The sequence below is a fragment of the Musa acuminata genome, chromosome BXJ1-2, assembly GCF_036884655.1.
Source record: "Musa acuminata AAA Group cultivar baxijiao chromosome BXJ1-2, Cavendish_Baxijiao_AAA, whole genome shotgun sequence".
In the NCBI taxonomy this organism is placed as follows: domain Eukaryota; kingdom Viridiplantae; phylum Streptophyta; class Magnoliopsida; order Zingiberales; family Musaceae; genus Musa; species Musa acuminata.
This window is the reverse complement of record NC_088328.1, coordinates 17,114,442-17,131,684: the sequence shown is the minus strand read 5'-3', so window position 1 is coordinate 17,131,684 and position 17,243 is coordinate 17,114,442. Positions and strand designations below refer to the sequence as shown.

The 17,243-nt window shown below is 41.6% G+C and overlaps 3 protein-coding genes across 5 annotated transcripts; 1 reads left to right on the top strand and 2 right to left on the bottom strand.

Moving 5' to 3' along the window:
- The first annotated feature begins 978 nt into the window (after window positions 1-978).
- LOC103972860 (cytochrome b561 and DOMON domain-containing protein At4g12980-like) lies at window positions 979-3,350 on the top strand. Its single transcript, XM_009387239.3, has 3 exons — window positions 979-1,867; window positions 2,424-2,678; window positions 2,952-3,350. Exons 1-3 carry the CDS (start codon window positions 1,256-1,258, stop codon window positions 3,258-3,260), a joined length of 1,176 nt encoding a protein of 391 aa, XP_009385514.2. The 5' UTR covers window positions 979-1,255; the 3' UTR covers window positions 3,261-3,350.
- A 1,014-nt stretch (window positions 3,351-4,364) lies between these two features.
- On the bottom strand, window positions 4,365-8,103 carry LOC103972828 (probable glucan endo-1,3-beta-glucosidase A6). 3 transcript variants are annotated; one of them, XM_018821153.2, is made up of 4 exons: window positions 7,719-8,103; window positions 7,542-7,659; window positions 6,079-7,401; window positions 4,365-4,590 (listed from the first exon to the last, which is right to left on the bottom strand). In XM_018821153.2, the coding sequence occupies exons 2-4, from the start codon at window positions 7,603-7,605 to the stop codon at window positions 4,553-4,555; spliced, it is 1,425 nt and encodes a 474-aa protein (XP_018676698.2). In that variant the 5' UTR covers window positions 7,606-7,659; window positions 7,719-8,103; the 3' UTR covers window positions 4,365-4,552. The 3 variants fall into 3 exon arrangements, with proteins under 3 accessions (XP_018676698.2, XP_018676699.2, XP_009385473.2); XM_018821154.2 differs by having other exon boundaries at window positions 7,735-8,103; XM_009387198.3 differs by having other exon boundaries at window positions 7,785-8,103.
- Window positions 8,104-12,112: 4,009 nt separating this feature from the next.
- On the bottom strand, window positions 12,113-17,004 carry LOC135596065 (uncharacterized). Its single transcript, XM_065087758.1, has 4 exons — window positions 16,449-17,004; window positions 16,105-16,363; window positions 13,316-14,540; window positions 12,113-13,180 (listed from the first exon to the last, which is right to left on the bottom strand). The coding sequence occupies exons 2-4, from the start codon at window positions 16,192-16,194 to the stop codon at window positions 12,726-12,728; spliced, it is 1,770 nt and encodes a 589-aa protein (XP_064943830.1). The 5' UTR covers window positions 16,195-16,363; window positions 16,449-17,004; the 3' UTR covers window positions 12,113-12,725.
- Window positions 17,005-17,243: the final 239 nt, after the last annotated feature.

Here is a 17,243-nt window from a genome sequence, read left to right as displayed (position 1 = left end):
CCGAGATATGTAAATATGAGTTCGAGTAATTTCAAAAAGGAAAGAAGTAGTCTTTTTTTTTTCTATTTAGGATATATTTTTATAAAAATAGGAAGAAAATTTATAATTATTTTTTTTTCATAAAGAAAAAGAAAGAGTTTTGGATTGTCTTTTCTGCCACATAGGAAGTGGAGAAAATTTATGATTGCTATAAAGTTTATGTTTCAGTTTTTTAAATATTTATGATGGGTGAAAGGTTATTTGGATCTCATATGACAATCTTATCAGCTGACTATAGATTTCATATCAAGATGAGTGTTCCCCTCGTATTTTCCTTCATAATTGACTCAAAAGAATATAAGACTCTCCTCTGTACATTAACAAGGTGATACTGTTATTGATTCTTTTTCAGCATGAATTGTATTAAAAGTTACTTGTGAATAGTAACAAATTTGTGGACTTAATAGTTAAGCCATTCTAAATAGCTTCACATTCTTGTTAAAAATAAGAATAATACTTCGTTTTACAAGTTCTAATTTGGTTTCTTATTTTTTATTTTGAATAAAATTACATCTATTTCACTCTTATTTGACACTTTTCTAACATCAATTATATCAAAAATGAGCCCAATTACAAATTTATTTTATATATATATATATATATACAAAAATTTTGGGTTAAATGACACTTCCGACGTTTTGTTTTCTGCCGTACAAACGAACTCCGACAAGTAACGAAAAGTATTTAAGTTTCCAAGCGTCGGAGTGCATCTTTCTAAATTTAAGGGTGAGGATAACAAATTTGACCGCGTTAATTTCTCTGGCCACAGCTCCATTACGCATGCGACACCGAATTAGACAATGCCACGCTTACTGTTTCTGACATCCCCGCGGAACAACGTACCCGTCCTTCCTTCCTCGTCCCGCCTTCCCGACCCCCCCCCCCCGCCTCCTCACTCTCTCTCTCTCTCTCTCTCTCTCCGAGAAGCGAGCTGTCATCTTTCCTTCTTTTCCCTCGCTAATTTTGGCAACGAAACCACTCGTTAACCGAGAATTCGTAACGACGTACTGTTCCATCGATCTTTTCCTTCTCCTCCGATCGGTCTATTAGGCATTCGAATCCCTAATCAATTACTAACTTATATAAGTAGACGACTCGTTTGTACTCCTTGCGAAAACCCCCCTCGATTCCTTATATATTCGGTTCCCAGGCCTGTAGTGAAGAGCGCGTGTGGAGGAAGACGGCCACCTCCGAAGTTTGGGTTTTGGCTGGCGCCATGGCCGCTCTAGGCTTTCGTCTTCTCTTCCTCCTCTCTGCTGTGGGCTCTGCTGCCGCCGCCACCGCCAGTGGCTGCTCCTCCATGGCGTTCTCCTCCAACCGCGTGTACGCCGCGTGCATCGACCTGCCCCGCCTCTCCTCCTCGCTCCACTGGTCCTACGACAACGCGTCCGCCACGCTGTCCCTCGCGTTCGTGGCGCCGCCGGCGGGGCCGGAGGGGTGGGTGTCGTGGGCGATCAACCCCAGCGGTGGTGGCATGATCGGGTGCCAGACCCTGATCGCGTTCCGCCAGCCCAACGGCGTGATGGGTATCAAGACGTGCAACATCACCAGGTACGGCCCCGTCGCGGAGGGGCCGATCGAGTTCGAGACGTCGGACATGGCGGCGGAGCAGTCCGGGGGGGTGATGCGGCTCTTCGCGAAGATGAAGCTGCCGGCGGGGATGACGGAGGTGAAACAGGTGTGGCAGGTGGGGTCGGCGGTGGTGAATGGCGTCCCCCAAAAGCACGACTTCAAGCCGGAAAATCTGCAGTCGCTGGGACAGTTGGATCTCATCAAGGGGTCGATCTCGGCATCCGGCGGAGGCACCGCACCCAGAAGAAACAAATATGTAAGTGGAATTTATGCATTTCCTGCCTTGATTTCCCTTCCCTTAAAAATCATTCCTTTTTGGCGGTGAATGTTTTGGTTTCTTTCCAAAGTTGATATTTTTGGCTGATTTGGGGTATATGGTGACAAAAGGTTTACTTTTTTTTAGAAGCAAATTGGAGGAGAATAATTTAAAAACATGTTGGAAAAATTGACCCAATATGAAGTAATGAATTCTCAAAAAATTCATATGATGAGACACCTAAAACATTGGTCCAATATGCAGTTGAAATAACTTATTACAGACTACTACTACTCTCCAAATGCATGGCTTATATGTTTCTATCAGTCTACATAGACTTCCTAATATTAATCATAGTAGAAGTGCTATAAATTGCAAATATAGGAATAGTTAAAGACTTTCAAGCAATATTTTGATTTCGCAAACCAATTTATAGCCAGCAAACAATTAGAATTTACTGTGTTAGTCCACCCGAAATCCTTTTTTCTTAATTTTACTCAGCATGCATATTGGAGGCTCTTACAGGATTCAACCTCCTAACTTGTCTCCTATACAGGTACATGGAATTCTGAATGCTGTGAGTTGGGGGATTTTGCTTCCAATTGGCCAACTCTTCGCTCGATATCTGAAAACATTCAGATCTGCAGACCCTGCATGGTTTTATCTTCATGTATCGTGCCAAATTATTGGATACGCTGTTGGAGTCGGTGGCTGGGCTACTGGTCTCGTTCTTGGCTCCAGATCTAAGGGAATCCAGTACACCACTCATCGCAATATCGGCATCTCCCTTTTCACTCTTTGCACCATACAGGTAACTAACAAAGCATCACCCTCTGTTCTTTGTATTATTCGGAGAAGGAAGGAAATCTGCCATGTTCTTCAAATGAGATATGCTAAACTTGTCGATGAGTTATGGAGTAATTGACTTCATCAAACACATTCTATTATTTGAATGAATTACTCGGAGAAAGAAGTCACTCAAGAGTTTGTTGACAACTATGTTCTTCATATGCCATATGCTAAAGTAGTTCTCATCTGTGTTCATTAAACCTGTTGTTGATGGCTTGACTCGTGTGATCCACAGGTTTCTGCTCTGCTCCTGAGGCCAAATAAGGATCACAAGTACAGATTGTACTGGAACATGTACCATCACTCTGTGGGATACACCGTGATTGTGTTGGGGATCGTCAATGTCTTCAAAGGCCTGCAGATACTGAACATCGATCATAAATGGACAGTGTATTTTATCATCATAATTTGCATTTTGGGTGGTATTGCCTTGTTCTTGGAGATTGTTACTTGGATTATAGTTATCAAGAGGAGGTCTGATGACTCCAGAAAGTCTTACGACGGATCGACTTCTAGCGGTGTGCAGCGGTCAATATCTTTATGACAACCTTTTCATTTCCAAGAAACTTGGTCATATTTATAAATGTTCTATCTATCATTATCATCCTTTGTACACTGACTGGATTTCCTTTGATAATTACCATCACAATGTGAATTGGTCATGCTTTCTATCTGTGTTTTCTCTATGAATCTATGAATGTAGGGTTTGACATAAATTTGTTACTTGTCCGACCATTACATAAGAATTATGTTTTCCTGTGCTTGAGGATTGAACTATAACGAAATGTGACGTTCTTCAACCCAAATAAAGTCTAACAGCTCTCATTCCGCGAGGCTTTAGGTCATAGTTGTAAAATAAAGTCTAAGCAGATCATTTAAGTTTTTTTTTTTTTCCAAAAGAATATTTATAGTGAATCTTTTTTTTTTAATCTATTTCCTTATTCATGTGTTCACAAATTTTATCCATTTGACTTTTTTTTATCCTATATGATTTAACTCAAAAATTTATGATAAAAATTAAAATATATCTTTTGAAAGATGTTAAATTATTATCTTATCTTTTAAATAAGTTGATTAAATAGAGTCGAGTCGTAGGGATAAGAGACTCTTAGTTTAATTAACTTATATTTCACTATGACATCTATACGTACATAGATCCATCCAAATCTCAAGTATTCGAACTTATAAGACTAAGATTCGAGAATAGTTTAAGTTCTTCGTAAGTTTTTTCTTTTTGAAAAGTTTAATACATGTATTACTATCCGATATAATAAGGAGTAAGGATAGTTTGAAAACTAATTATCTTTTATTTTCCTATCGATATTATCGATAGTATCAGGCTAAAACGGTTCATGCCTTGGGTGATCATCAATATAATTGCAGCTAACCTGCTACACTCTTTTGGAACTCATTAACATTGTCAGAGGAGGAGAAATTGGTTTCATCCAAATGAAACTTTTGCTCACTCCAATTAACCCTGGAGAATTTTCTAAACCAACTGCATAAAAGTAATTGCTCATATTTATCACAGAATTTATATGCTTCCTCATTATAATTATCGACATCAACAAATTTTATGAAGTGGAATGAAAGACAAATGAATGAAAATGCCAAAAGAAATTAGAAGAAAATACAGGTAGAGAATAGATGAACAGAAAACCACGGTAAAATTAATGTAAGTTGGAACGATACAGAGAGGTAACCCTCGAAATTCAGATACCACTGCAAATTAATCTCAAAATAACTCATAATGCTGGAAATAAATAAGAGTTTCAACAAATGGATTCTGCAAATCACATATTGATTTTGACATGCTGCTGATAGTGTTAATGCTCCTCAGTTTGTCAAACTCGCGTATTTGCAAGTTCCGTAACCTGCAGAGATCATCAAAAAATCACTCCAGCCAGCAATTTCAATCAAGACAACAAACATAGAAAGAGAGCACACAAATAAAAAGGAGAATCATTAGATCGAAATTTTTTTGTGTGACTGTAAAGCCACATTATTTCATGAATCTGTAAGCCCATGAAGAAAGCATTGCATCCGACACAAATTCTCCATAACTGTGCTTTCACAAACAATCTTCCCATATCGTTATAAACGGTAATCTACTGAAGCATGAAGAACAGTTTCAACAATTAAGAGTGTATTACAGAAATGAAGAGTGACAATAGTTCCCCAAAATATATCATGATCATGATACGAACCATGAAGAAATCAACTAAAAAATGGCATACATGTTAGAGAATTTTGCTAAACATTTACATTTTAAACTTCAAAGCATAAGTTAATAGGCGACTAAATTGTCAAAGTCTCCCTTATCTGAAAACAATGAGTTGTTTCTTAGTATCAAAATGAATGTTTGATTGCCCAATCCTTCAAATCATTTTGTGACAAATTTCCCCTATGTGTGAAAGATGTTTTTTCTTAGTGTCAAGTTGAATGGGAATGTCACTTTAGGTTGAATGCTTCTTTCTCTAACCTGTCATACCATTTTGCGAGCAAGTCAAAGAACATTCCTTTGTTCAATATTATGCCATATACAAGGCTCCATATGCTATCAACTATTGACAATCAAATACAACATCACCATTAATTCGAATGTTTGTTTATCTAATCTTTCAGAATAATAGCAAAGATAATATTAGTAAAAAAACACATTACTTTGTTCTATGTTTTGCTCTATGCTAGGCACTATATGTTACTGAGGTATTCACAACCAGATACATGTCTAATAAATCAGAAACAACTAATTGTTAGCCTCATCCATATCATCTGTTATAATATACTTCATAACTAGGAAATCTCTTAACAACAATGACTCAAGCTACCTCTTCTCGGTGGCCAAAATGCCAACCTCAGCAAGTACCTCTAGAGGAAAGATATGTTTTATGATATATTTTACGACTTGAACAATATCATAAACATTTCATTTCCATTGATATCAAGCCTGAGCAGTTTATTGTTTTCGGAAGTCCAATCATTACCATTACCGACCCATCTCAAATCAACTCCAATTTGTTGTCATTGCAATATGGTATGTATCACATTCATCTTAATTTTCACATAAAGAAGTTGCTATCATTTTAGTTCTGACTTCTCCATTTAAACACTGCATTCTTTACATTGATCTACAATTAATTTTAGTCATCACACAATTCTAAACCTTAAACCATATTCTATGTTTCAGTTCTTTGTGAATCCTAGTAGTTGCCATAATCTAATCCTACCTGCCATATCACACACTGGACCATGCAATACTTGCGTCAGTTTGAACTTTCAGCGAACAGGTTATGGACAATAAAGACTGGCTTCTACTTCCGTAGGAAGCCACCGTAAAGAGAAAGGAAGTGGGCCTTTACTTGGGTCGGTTTTGGTCTGCACGGCGAGCCCGTCGAAGAAGCACGTCCCGCCCGCCTGCCGAAACTGCTGCCAGTAGGAGTTGAACGCGTAGCTCGCGTGCGCCACGAGCGTGTTCGGCTTGTAGCATGGCCCCCCTGGGCGGATCGCGTCGCACGTGCCGTTCCCCTGCCCGCACGCGTACGCCAGGGCCGCCCCTACCGTCGTCGCGTTCGCCGCCGCCTTCCGGTCGCCGCCGAACACGCACCAGATCTTCCCCTTGTACGGCTCGTTGTTATCCGGGGGCGGCAGCGGCGGGTACGAGTCCAGCGGCCGCCGCCCGCTGAGGTCCACCTCGTACACCTTGCTCCCGTTGGGGTACAGCAGCCCCCAGTGGCGCTCCGTCCCCGGCCCAGGCTTCTGATTCTCGTTGTAGAGAGAGAAAACGAACACCGGCATCACCGCCCCTGGCCGCGCTGGCGTTCCTACGGCCGGACGCGCCGCCAGCCGCCGCGCGAGGTTCCGGTTGTAGATGGCCGCGTTGTGTACGTTGGCCCCGATCTGGTCCAGGTCGCCGGCGTTCGGCCAACCCGTCTCCGCCACCGCGATCCGGACGTCGCCGGACCCTAGCCGGCCCATCGCCGCCGCCACCGCGTCGAGCATCTGGTCGAACAGATTGGTGTAGGTCAACTTGCTCCCTGGGTCGAAGTAGTTGAAGCTCGCGTTGGAGGTAAAGAGGGCGTAGTCGAGGCGAATGGAGGAGGGATTCGAGGCCCAGGCGAAGTAAGGGTAGGCGTCCACGAAGTAGTAGGAGCGGGTCTTGTGGAGGAAACGGAGTAGAGGGCGCATCACCGGCTCAGCGATGTCAGAGCGGAAGGCGCCTGCAGAGGGCGGGAAGGAGGTCACGAGGGCGTCCATGGCAAGGGTCGTGCCGACCTTGACGTCGCGGATGGAGCGGGCGCTGAGGGCGCGGTGGATGTTGACCATGGCGGGGACGAGGAAGGGCCAGGTGGAGTTGGCGAGGGAGGTGTAGGAGAGAATCTCGTTGCCGACGAGGAGGTAGCGGACGCGGACGGCGGGGTAGAAGGGGCCGAGGTTGGTGCCGACCCAGGCGTCGGCGGCGGAGGCGTTGACGCCCAGGGAGGGGATGATTTCGTTGGGCACCATGATGGAGACGCGGAAGCGGGTGCCAGCGAGTGCGCGGAGGATGGCCGGGTTGGCGTCATAGATCTTGACTGCGCCGGCGCCAATAGAGTGGAGGAGGTGCACAGAGCGAGCGGCGGAGGGGAGATCGTCGCCGAGGGTGCCATAGTTGATGCCCAGCCTCGCAAAGCGCCCACCTTTAGCTGCCACAGACGACGACAGCGCGTTAAAGAGCACCGAGAAGAGGTAAAAAGAGGATCTTGCGGCGTCAAAATCCAAACTTGGGCAGCGCAAGAGAAGAATACTCGGCGGAGAGCATCGAGGAAAGAAAACAAAGCATCACCTGTGGCAGAGAAGAAGCAGAGTAGAAGAAGAAAAAGGAAGGTCGCCTCTGTGTGCGGCGGCATGGTCAGTTGCAGAGATGGCTGCTGCGCTTCTCTTCAGTTTCCAGAGCTCACAGCCTGCAGAGTTAATAGCTCAGCAGCTTGCAAGAAACGCTGGGAGGGAGGGAGGCGGCGACCTTCGCAGGAAATTACACGGAAGAAAAGCGAAAAGCATTCAAGGCAAGTCGAACTACTTCAGCTACCAGAGAAAAGAGATACGCTTGGTAGCAGAGCAAAAGAACTGCTCTTTATCTCTCCGCTCCCTTTGAATGCGTGCGCTTCGCCGCTTTTGTTCGTGCATCACAAAGCGCGGGGAATAAAGAAAAGGAAGAGAACTGTCGGGCCTTGTTGTTGGTCTCCTCAGTGGGAAGGGGGAGCGAGGCCCCCTCCATGGACTCCGTTGTGCTCACGGTTGTCGCAGGCAGTGGCCGCGCACTTGGGACCTGTGCCTCGCGACAGGGGCGAGGCTTCTCCACCACTCCGCTGCTTGACTGCAGCACGGGAGCCATCCGGCGCGGCGCGTCCGTTGGGGAGTCATTTTCTAGTGCAACAAGCCAAAGATTCCGAGGTTCACATTGCCGAGGAAGTCAACGGAATTAGGTGAGTAAATCGACATGAAAACTAGATATATGATTCAAATGATTCAACAGGGAAATAGGGAACTTCACTGATCGACATGAATACTGTTCATGGAGGTTGACCTTGCACCTCCCCTGCATGAGAAGACATGGGAGATCAAAATCACTTTTTATTCTTTTAGATTCATTTGAATGTTATTTCCATCTTCTCAAGCATTCATGTCTACTCCAAATACGGATATGATGAAGCTAACAATGATTCTGCTAGCTGCCATTCCTAGTCGTACCTACTCCATCTTGTGCTTTCCCTGCTTTAGCAAGCAATCTGTTGATTATGAGTCGAAATCAGCGACATGCAATTTGATATGCTTTGAGAGCTGCCTGAATTATGTGCTAAACCTATGTGAGAGGTTGATGCAAGGCTTGCCTAAAGTTCCAACTTATGCCATGGCTACTCAATTTTGGCCAAGTAAGCCTCCTACCTCATTTTCTTTGTTCTTCCTTTTGATTGTGTTGCTTTCTGCGACTGACTACTTGTTTAGATTGTATGCTGGAATTCCTTGTCATTTCACGGCACCATGAATCATGCCTGTGTGCCTTTGCAATGAGCTACTACTGTACAGGACATGATCTTGCATGGTAAGGAACATCACATGACCATTAAAAGAATAATAAATCCTGGATTACTACTGTACAAGACATTATCTTGCATGCCTCGGAACATCACATGACCATTAAAATAAAAGAATCAGAAGTCTCCTCTTTGGATTCTCATGGCGAAATGTTCAGCAGCAACAGGTTTCATGGTCGGTAGCTTCTTTCCCCAACATGTTCCAGCGATGCTTTGCTAACGCAGTGGGCAGATGATGAAGGGAAGCAAAAACTATATACAGAACGCAGGTGTTCTTCTACCATTACACTCTATCTGAATTCGTTGGCTGTTCTTTGACCAACAACTCCTCAGCAAACTATTCTCGTACGAACCTTTGGATTCATTTTAGGGCGAATTTTTAGAAAAATATTTTTTTGAACTTTTCTCAAGAGACGTATTTTTTTTATTTTTTAATTAATACCCTTTTTGTTATATTCTCCAAAATACTCATGGCAATACATAGTAATAACTCGAACTGATCCGCTGATTTGGATCGGTCGATGTGATTATAATATTTTTTAATAGACTTATATTATCTTATAAAAATATTTTAAAAATTATGATAAATAGAAATGATCTTTAAAAAATATATAATATTGATAAATACCTAAAAAAAGGAATTTTTCCGAGATTCGCCCTTCGTTATGGTCCATTCTGATGGTACACAATCACAATAAAATCAATCAAAATCATCCCAGATGATGACAAAGGATGATGATTAAGGTGCTGCCAGAGCTCTCTTTCACCTCAGTGTTGCAGTGAGATGTCACAGGTTAATAATGATTGATGCTTATTCACAGCAGCTGCAGCCGACACTGAATCCAACCTGCTTTCTTTCCACTGCCTTATTGATCACATGAGATACGGGTTCATGCATCTTGAAACATGGACAGACCACAGTCGGTGTGGTCTGCAGAGAAATACGACTAATATATATATATATATATAATACCAACAAGTTGTCCATAAATTAGAAAGGTTCTAATTCGAACGTGAAAGGAGAATTCAACCGAACACATCTTTCACGGTCAACTCGTTGTAGATCAATTTTCTTCGGCTTGGAGAAGTGGACTCGATCAATTTGGATGTTCTTCTTCGGATTGAGATCACTCTCAAATATATATATATATATATATATATATATATATATATATATATATATATATATATATATATATATATATTATCAAGTTAATGACTTAGGGTTTGCGTGGCCTGTGTGTAGCACCTTGGAGGCATGTCAATGGTGTTAATTGTGGCGAAGTTTTTAGTCTCCTCTGACCCAGTCATCCCTCTGACCTAAACTTATAATAATAACAATTATTAACCTAATAATTCTTTGCATAAAACAACTCTCTTTCATCCAGAATGTTAGAGTGTGATGTTTCTGATGCTCCACCAGCTACAGGATGGAGACCAAGAATGTGCCACGGCACGAATCACGGAGCGCTCTCCTTCCATCCCAACCGTCAGATTTGTAGTGCACGGCCTGATGGCTCCTCCCTAACTCTTACAGCGACACCGTCTCTCTCTTTTTCTCGATCGATGATGACGATGGTGATGATTTGACCACGGAAAGAGTGATTGCTGCCTGAACGATGCGGACGCTGCAATAAAACAAACGATACAAGTTTCAACGTGCAGCTCCTCGCCTCAGTCTCTTCCTCGTGCGGAGGCCTTCGTTGATCCCGACGACAATGGCGCTTGCATCCCTCAAACTGGTGCTCGATGGCTTCCTCTCACTGGTGGACGTGGCGTCTCTTGTGCTCTTCAAGGGAACAGCCGTTCTTCTTCTCCTCCTCCTTTGGGTCCTCAGACTGCCCGGCCTCGTCATATACTCCTTCCTTCGTCACGTCAGGCACAGCGTCACCGAGCTGCTTGAGTTCGCACTCAGCCTCATCAAGGATGTGCTCGTGTCCATCGTCAGGGTAGACGGAACGACGACGACCGCGGCAGCGGCGGCCTTCAATTCCACCGTTGCGCAGGTCAAGGATGTGTCGGCGAAGGTGGGAGGAGTGTTTGGCTCGGCGGCGGAGGCTTTCCCCGGTCTTCTCGCCGGAGGGACGAAGACGGTCGCCAAGGTGGTCGTCAACATCGCTAAAAACGTTGTAGAAGCTGTCAAGTACTTAAGCCAAAACGTCAGATGAATTCTTGGAGCCTTAGTGTGGGATTGGTAGAGATATCGGATTCCCTTCGATCTTTAGCAAACGTCATCATCATGTTTCTTTTGATTTTTTAATATATTTGTTTATGCAAATGACTATGAGCAGTCATGAGATGATACAGTGATAAATTGGTTCTCTTCTTTGTTTGCTCACTCTACTTCATCTAATCCTCTTCGCTTTCGTCTCCTTTCTCTTCCGTTCGATATGATTAAATCCCAGAGGGGTAAGGATTGAAAGCCTTACATAATATATACAAAACGACTTAACATCTTCATTTAAAATAGTATGACCAAATCAGATGGATAAAGTTTTGAGTGGAAAAGAAACAAAGAACCAAAAAAAAAGAGTGCTAATAATAAATCATTTGTGAAGTTCAGATATGAATAGAACATGTGATAACTGCAAATTTTGATTCGAATATGTTTCAAAAGAATGAAAAGAAACTACAGCATATTACTGATGAAGCAACAAATTCTTGTTGCTTCTAATTAAAAAGAGACTACAACACCAACTATTTTCATGAAAAAAATACTAAACAGTAATTGTGTCAAATCTGAGAAAATGAGGATAGCAAAGTAGGGCAGAGGTACAAAAGAAGTTGCACAATCCTTGATGTAAAGGGTTGGGAGAAAATTGCATGTACAGTGTAATTCCATGATGAACAAGGCAAACACTATTACAAAATCAAGCTGAATCCACAAACAATATCATAGAACACACGGTTGAAAAGAATTGCAGGATATCAAAGGTTACAACTCGACACTGAAGGAATTAAATGATTTAAGAATGCCGAAAGTTACACAGGATAACATAGTACAGTTTCCGAACTCCAACCACATCTTGTCGTTAGAAAACAAAATAGGTTCTGACAATATCTCGAAACAAAAGACATTTAAATGGAATTGATATAGGACATGTCTTGAACATCATTTACAATTGTTATGCAACAAACACAAATTTAGACTAGGAAAAAAAAAACGTAAAGACTACACTGGAAAAAATTGTATAGCTACTTGGTATCTTTGCTGTATTTTCCTAGTAGTGGCTTCAATACGCAAGATCATCTATCTCGATAGCTACTTGAGCATCCACCATATGAAAAATTGTCTAAGATGCAAAGTGATTTCAGCTAGTGCAACCAAAAAAAAATGTCATTGCACTTTCAGAACTCATGCTAACGGAGCCTCTATTATATCAACCTCTCCCTAAATAAAAACAAAGTCAGCCTATGATAAGATATCAATGAATGACAACATTATCTCTAGTTTTCTTCTCTCCCCCTTCTACTGTACATTTAAAGTTATGAAAAGCTTTACATGAAATTGTGCAATAGTGTAGCAGGAAAACCCTTTTGTATCCATGATAGGGGTGATCATTTCGAACCAATTCAAATGATATATAATAAGCCAAGATCTCTGCTCTATTTTATGGACCCGAAAATTTTCAGCAAACAAGCTCATTTCGACTTGATATGATACAGATATGAGCATATCTTGACACATCCTCCAAATCCTGCAAGCTCAGAGCCATTCCACATCTCGAGCATCACAAGTGAGTGAAGATCCAACTTAAAACGGTCCAGGGCATTGTAAGTGGCATGTAATACTGATGCAACAAGTCAGAACTTGCACCTGAAAGAACAGGCTTTTAAAACGAAAGGCAGCGACAAGGAACAAAGTGGCGTATCTTGATCCTGCTACCGCATCTTCAGAAGGAATCAGGCAGTTCAGGTATAATGAGTGTCCGTTATCAAAATGGAATGACATAGGGCAAAGCAACAACATTTTCGGACCCAATTCTTATTGCCTTGGCCCACACTCGGGGTCTTTCATCAGCCTCAAGCTTTGTCCTTGGGTTTGAATGAAGGTGACTTCTGCAAAATAACCAATCCTGGTCATCATATTCTGGATAATCATCCATTTTGGGAACAGAGTACATTTCATCAAGATACTTGGAGTCTGGATGAGGAGGTTTCATGTGCATAACAGCCGGATGCCTCAAGCCATCTGATGATGGTTGCGCTGCTTTTATGTCTTTTGTAATGTGTTCTTTTTTATCTACAGGGTGCTTTCCTGCCTTGCTGTTGTTTAAGGCCCCAGAACTCATGGAAGAACAAGCATTATGGGATAAGTTCACTATTTTCCCATTTGCTAAAAGGTCGGATGCAGTTGTTCTCTGGAACTTGTTAGGAAGCAAATTGTTCTCTGAAATGACAAAGCAAGCATGGTAATTCAAACCAATAACCAGAGAAAAAAGATACCTAGGATATCATAAAATAAATGGCGCTTGTAGAATCAAAGAAAAGCAGTTAAATTGAACCACTAAAAAGGATTACGCACCATGCACAAGGCCATTCATCTCAAGTTCCTTTCTTTTCTTATTTTCATGAGTATTGCTACTCTTCTGGTCTTCTGCAGAAGCTATCAGTTCTGCATTTGGAATATCCATATGAACCTTTTTACCCATGTCTGTTATCTCATCATATTCTTTATGTTTTCGCTCACAGTTCTGACTACTTTTTTCCTGATCTTTTCCTTTCACTTCAAGTTTGCTCTTGTCCTTATCCCAATCTCTGTCCTTGTGTCTTTCTACTTTTCTACCATAAGCTTCCTCCTCCGTGTTCTTTTCTTTCCTTCCAATTCTTTTGTCAGCATCCTTCTCCACTTCTTGGCTGATCCCATCTTGTTCTCTCTGCTCTATTAAAATGTTGTTTGGAACAAATTTCTTTGTTTCTCCTCTATCCTCTAGTGTCTTTGTGAGGCCAATGCCATCAACTTTCTCATTAGCTAAAATGGCAGTGCTTTCTGCTGATCGACTCAAACCATTAAATGATCTTTGCATTGTGCTACTGGGATCTGTAAGGGCTTTGTTCTGTTTGCAGTTTTCCTTTTTTCCCACAGCAGCAACATATGGACCATCAGTTTTTTGTTGAATAGAAACCCTAGAGTTATTTACTGGTTGACCCTTACCAGCATCTCCTGTTTGCTCAAGATGAGTGAGGTTTGAAACCAACTTGTTAGCTGCATTTCTTTCTCTTTGAATTGCGTTTGCAGATCGAAGGACCTCAGCCTGACTTTGAATTGAATTTAGGACTCTGTCTGCTGGTCTTCCCATCCCATTAATTCTGCTTGTCAAGGAATCCATGGAAGCAGGAATAACTTTATTACTTGCAACTCTTTCAATAACCTTTGCAGCTTTAGTACCCGATACATCAGAGCTTCTTTGAACTGAACTAGTGAAGTTATCGACCACTCTGTTTGCTGAGACCTTTTCTTCCATTTTGATCTGACGGTCCAACCCATCACTAAGTTTACAATGGTTGGTTTCTATAGTTTTCCATCTGCCCCCAAGCCTGTCTTCATGGTGAGATTGAATCGGTTTTTCAGTCCCATCTTCAGATGTCCTGCTTACACCCTTGTCCTTTTTCTTGTCCTTATGCTTTTCTTTTTTATTGTTCTTCTCTTTGTGTTTATCTTGACTTAGTTCTTTGTCCTTCCTCCTTTTATCTTTGCTTTTTTCTTCATCCGTTCTCTCCTTTTTATGCTTTTTCTCTTTTTGCTTCGCCTGAAAATGATAGCCCACTTCTTGGTTAACAAAAAGTCAGCCACAAGAAAAGGTAAATCATCATTCTAAATTCTCACATCAACAAAAAATATAGGACAAAAGACGCCATTACAATTAATTAAAAACTGAAAACAGTCTCATAAACGAAGGGAATTATCAATGCATGTCTTCACAATTTCTAAGATTGAAGCTCTCTCAGTTATTAAAGCATGAAAAAACATGTAACAAGATCATTTTACCAACGGGGCTAAATATCATGTTAATAGTCTCTCTTTTCTCTTCTTAAGTGAGAAAACATAACATCACCCAGAAAATCATGGTAGATAAATCAAGATGCTTTTATGTTAGAAGCAAAATGCACAAGCTGTCATTCAAAGCCTTGCAGATCTCCCTCAGGTAAATCTGAAATAACTACTCTCACATATAAACTTAAACCTGTTAGATTCAACACAGAAATCTTTCTTTAACAAAACACATATAAATTACCATGATCTGAACGGATTTGTGTAAGGACATGAGCCCATTTATGGGTGCATCTTGCTGGCAGAGTGCATAGCAATCCAATGACAACTTTTCGGTTACAAATATGGTCGACATATCAAGCAAGACATATTAGTCAAACAAGAAGTTGACACTGGTATCCTAATATGTCAAAATTTTGAACTCTTTGCTTATTTCAAATCAGACGAGCAAAATGGTCAACATTAAGTGGTTCAATAGGTTTACTTCCTAAACTGATCTGTGAATTTGTAATTTTAACCAGATCAAAAGTATTAGAAAGAATTTACAGGTCCTCTCCATTAAACTTTGTCTCACAGCTGAAGCAGCAACTTCACTAGTCTAATAAAGATGTGTAATCCTAATTTCTTCTGTGACTGGTAGCTACAAGAGAACATCTAGTGACAAAAGTCAACGACAGGATGTACACATTCTTATCATTGTTATTATTATGATAACGGCAGATGTAGGTTAGATTGTTGTGAGAATCAGACTTTTCCAACACTCACCCCTCTGTCATTCCATCAGAATGAGAGATCTCAATTGTCCATAATATTACCAATGTTTTTGATAGAGATGCAAGCAGAACAAGGGTATTCAGTTACTGTGCAACCAGGGAAACATTTCTCATCTTGAATCCACAAGAGCCTCAAAAGCAGGCCAACAATAATACATGCAGATGTGAGAGCCACCGTAAGTGAAATCTTCTTGAACAGTTTATTAATAGACTATCATTTGCATTATAAAATAATGGATCTATGATTATATATATATATATATATATATATATATATATATAAAGCGCAACTGAATTTTCTCAACCTATTGTAAGTGGTCGCAACTTGTTGAATCAGAACACAGAATCAACTAAAAACCAAGACAGCATATCGAACAATGCAATTGGCAGGCAAACAAAACCATGCCCACACCTATTAATCGGCTTCCTAACATACACTATCAAATACCAAGAGCGAAGTAATATGTGCTTGGCAGGCAAACAAAATAAGACCTATGAGATGAGGGCTAATAGATTCAACAAGATTAGATAAACATATCGAAGAAGCACCTTTGCCAGTGAGTCCACATGGTCACGCCTTGCATCATTCCTCGCCTTCTTTACATATCCTGGTGGTGGATAAGGAAAGCAGCGAGACATCGTAAAATGACCCTTCGTTGACCAGAAATGGTTGACCAGAAAGTCTTAGTTTTCGGTTCAGCTGTTCTGGTAAGGGAATGGATCACCGCCGTGCTCCCCCACGATTATGTTGTCCACACGCCCAATGAAATATCGGGAAAGTTATGTTCTAATAAGGCAAAAGACCAACCTAAAGCATCCGAGTGAAGTTGTCACATAAATCCTGCTACTTATTTTCTTTCTGCAAAAGAAAAAAAATCACATTTTGATGGCACCTCAAGAACGCTAATTATGCCCAGTGAGTAGCGATCACAGGCAAGAACTGAAATCCCTTTTCGCAGCAGAGCTCATCTAAAGCAACTAATTTGACTCGACTGCAAAGTCCAGAAAGATTTCCAAGTGCAGCCCTGCATTTTCTAAACCATGATCAATCCCGGGGCTCGAGAAACCACAACCGAAGAACTAGAAAGGCGCCTCCTCCTTTACTCGAGCAAAGCCAGCAGCCGAGGTATCCGATCTCAAGACCGCACCTGAACCCTCAACCACCAACCGAAACCCCCGGTCGTCTCGATCGAAAAACCGGGTCCGGCGTCCCGCGGAGAGAGAAAGGAGGCGGGGCCCCAGATCGAGGAAAGGGTCCGGAAATGGGACGGCAAAGAAAAGGTTCTGAGCTTTGAAGTGATCTTTCGGAAAGGGGAATAGGAGGAGGAATCAAAGACTCGAGAGCTTTGTTCGATAGATGAAATCTGGGGTCTGCTCCGCTGTGTTGTTGTTGGCGGCTTCGTTGCAGACCGTCGTGCCGTCTCCTTCCTTGCGGTTTCCTTCGATGTAATCTCGGGAACGAAGCGTGGAAAGGGGCTGAGGGAAGGGTATATATATAGAGAGTCAAGCGGAGATGGAAAAAAGCCAAAAACATATTTCAATTACGGTACCTATTTGCGCGAATTTCCCTTTTATTTATCTCTAAAGAACAAATAATTTTCGTTTTTTTGATTCCGTAAAATACCTTATTTTTAACTCTTTAATTTTACCCCTCAAAAGATGAGGGGATCTTTTCTGCCTTTTCCATC

What these genes read in the sequence shown, in the direction of transcription:
- LOC103972860 (XM_009387239.3), top strand. Translation starts at nt 1,256, where the DNA reads ATGGCCGCTCTAGGCTTTCGTCTTCTCTTCCTCCTCTCTGCTGTGGGC. An exon ending in CACCCAGAAGAAACAAATAT is followed by an intron (nt 1,868 to 2,423) that starts GTAAGTGGAATT and finishes TCTCCTATACAG; the next exon opens with GTACATGGAATTCTGAATGC. An exon ending in TCACTCTTTGCACCATACAG is followed by an intron (nt 2,679 to 2,951) that starts GTAACTAACAAA and finishes TGTGATCCACAG; the next exon opens with GTTTCTGCTCTGCTCCTGAG.
- LOC103972828 (XM_018821153.2), bottom strand. Translation starts at nt 7,605, where the DNA reads ATGCCGCCGCACACAGAGGCGACCTTCCTTTTTCTTCTTCTACTCTGC. An exon ending in CTGCTTCTTCTCTGCCACAG is followed by an intron (nt 7,402 to 7,541) that starts GTGATGCTTTGT and finishes CGTCTGTGGCAG; the next exon opens with CTAAAGGTGGGCGCTTTGCG. An exon ending in GCAGACCAAAACCGACCCAA is followed by an intron (nt 4,591 to 6,078) that starts GTAAAGGCCCAC and finishes TGATCTCTGCAG; the next exon opens with GTTACGGAACTTGCAAATAC.
- LOC135596065 (XM_065087758.1), bottom strand. Translation starts at nt 16,194, where the DNA reads ATGTCTCGCTGCTTTCCTTATCCACCACCAGGATATGTAAAGAAGGCG. An exon ending in ATGTGGACTCACTGGCAAAG is followed by an intron (nt 14,541 to 16,104) that starts GTGCTTCTTCGA and finishes TATCATTTTCAG; the next exon opens with GCGAAGCAAAAAGAGAAAAA. An exon ending in GATGAATGGCCTTGTGCATG is followed by an intron (nt 13,181 to 13,315) that starts GTGCGTAATCCT and finishes TTGTCATTTCAG; the next exon opens with AGAACAATTTGCTTCCTAAC.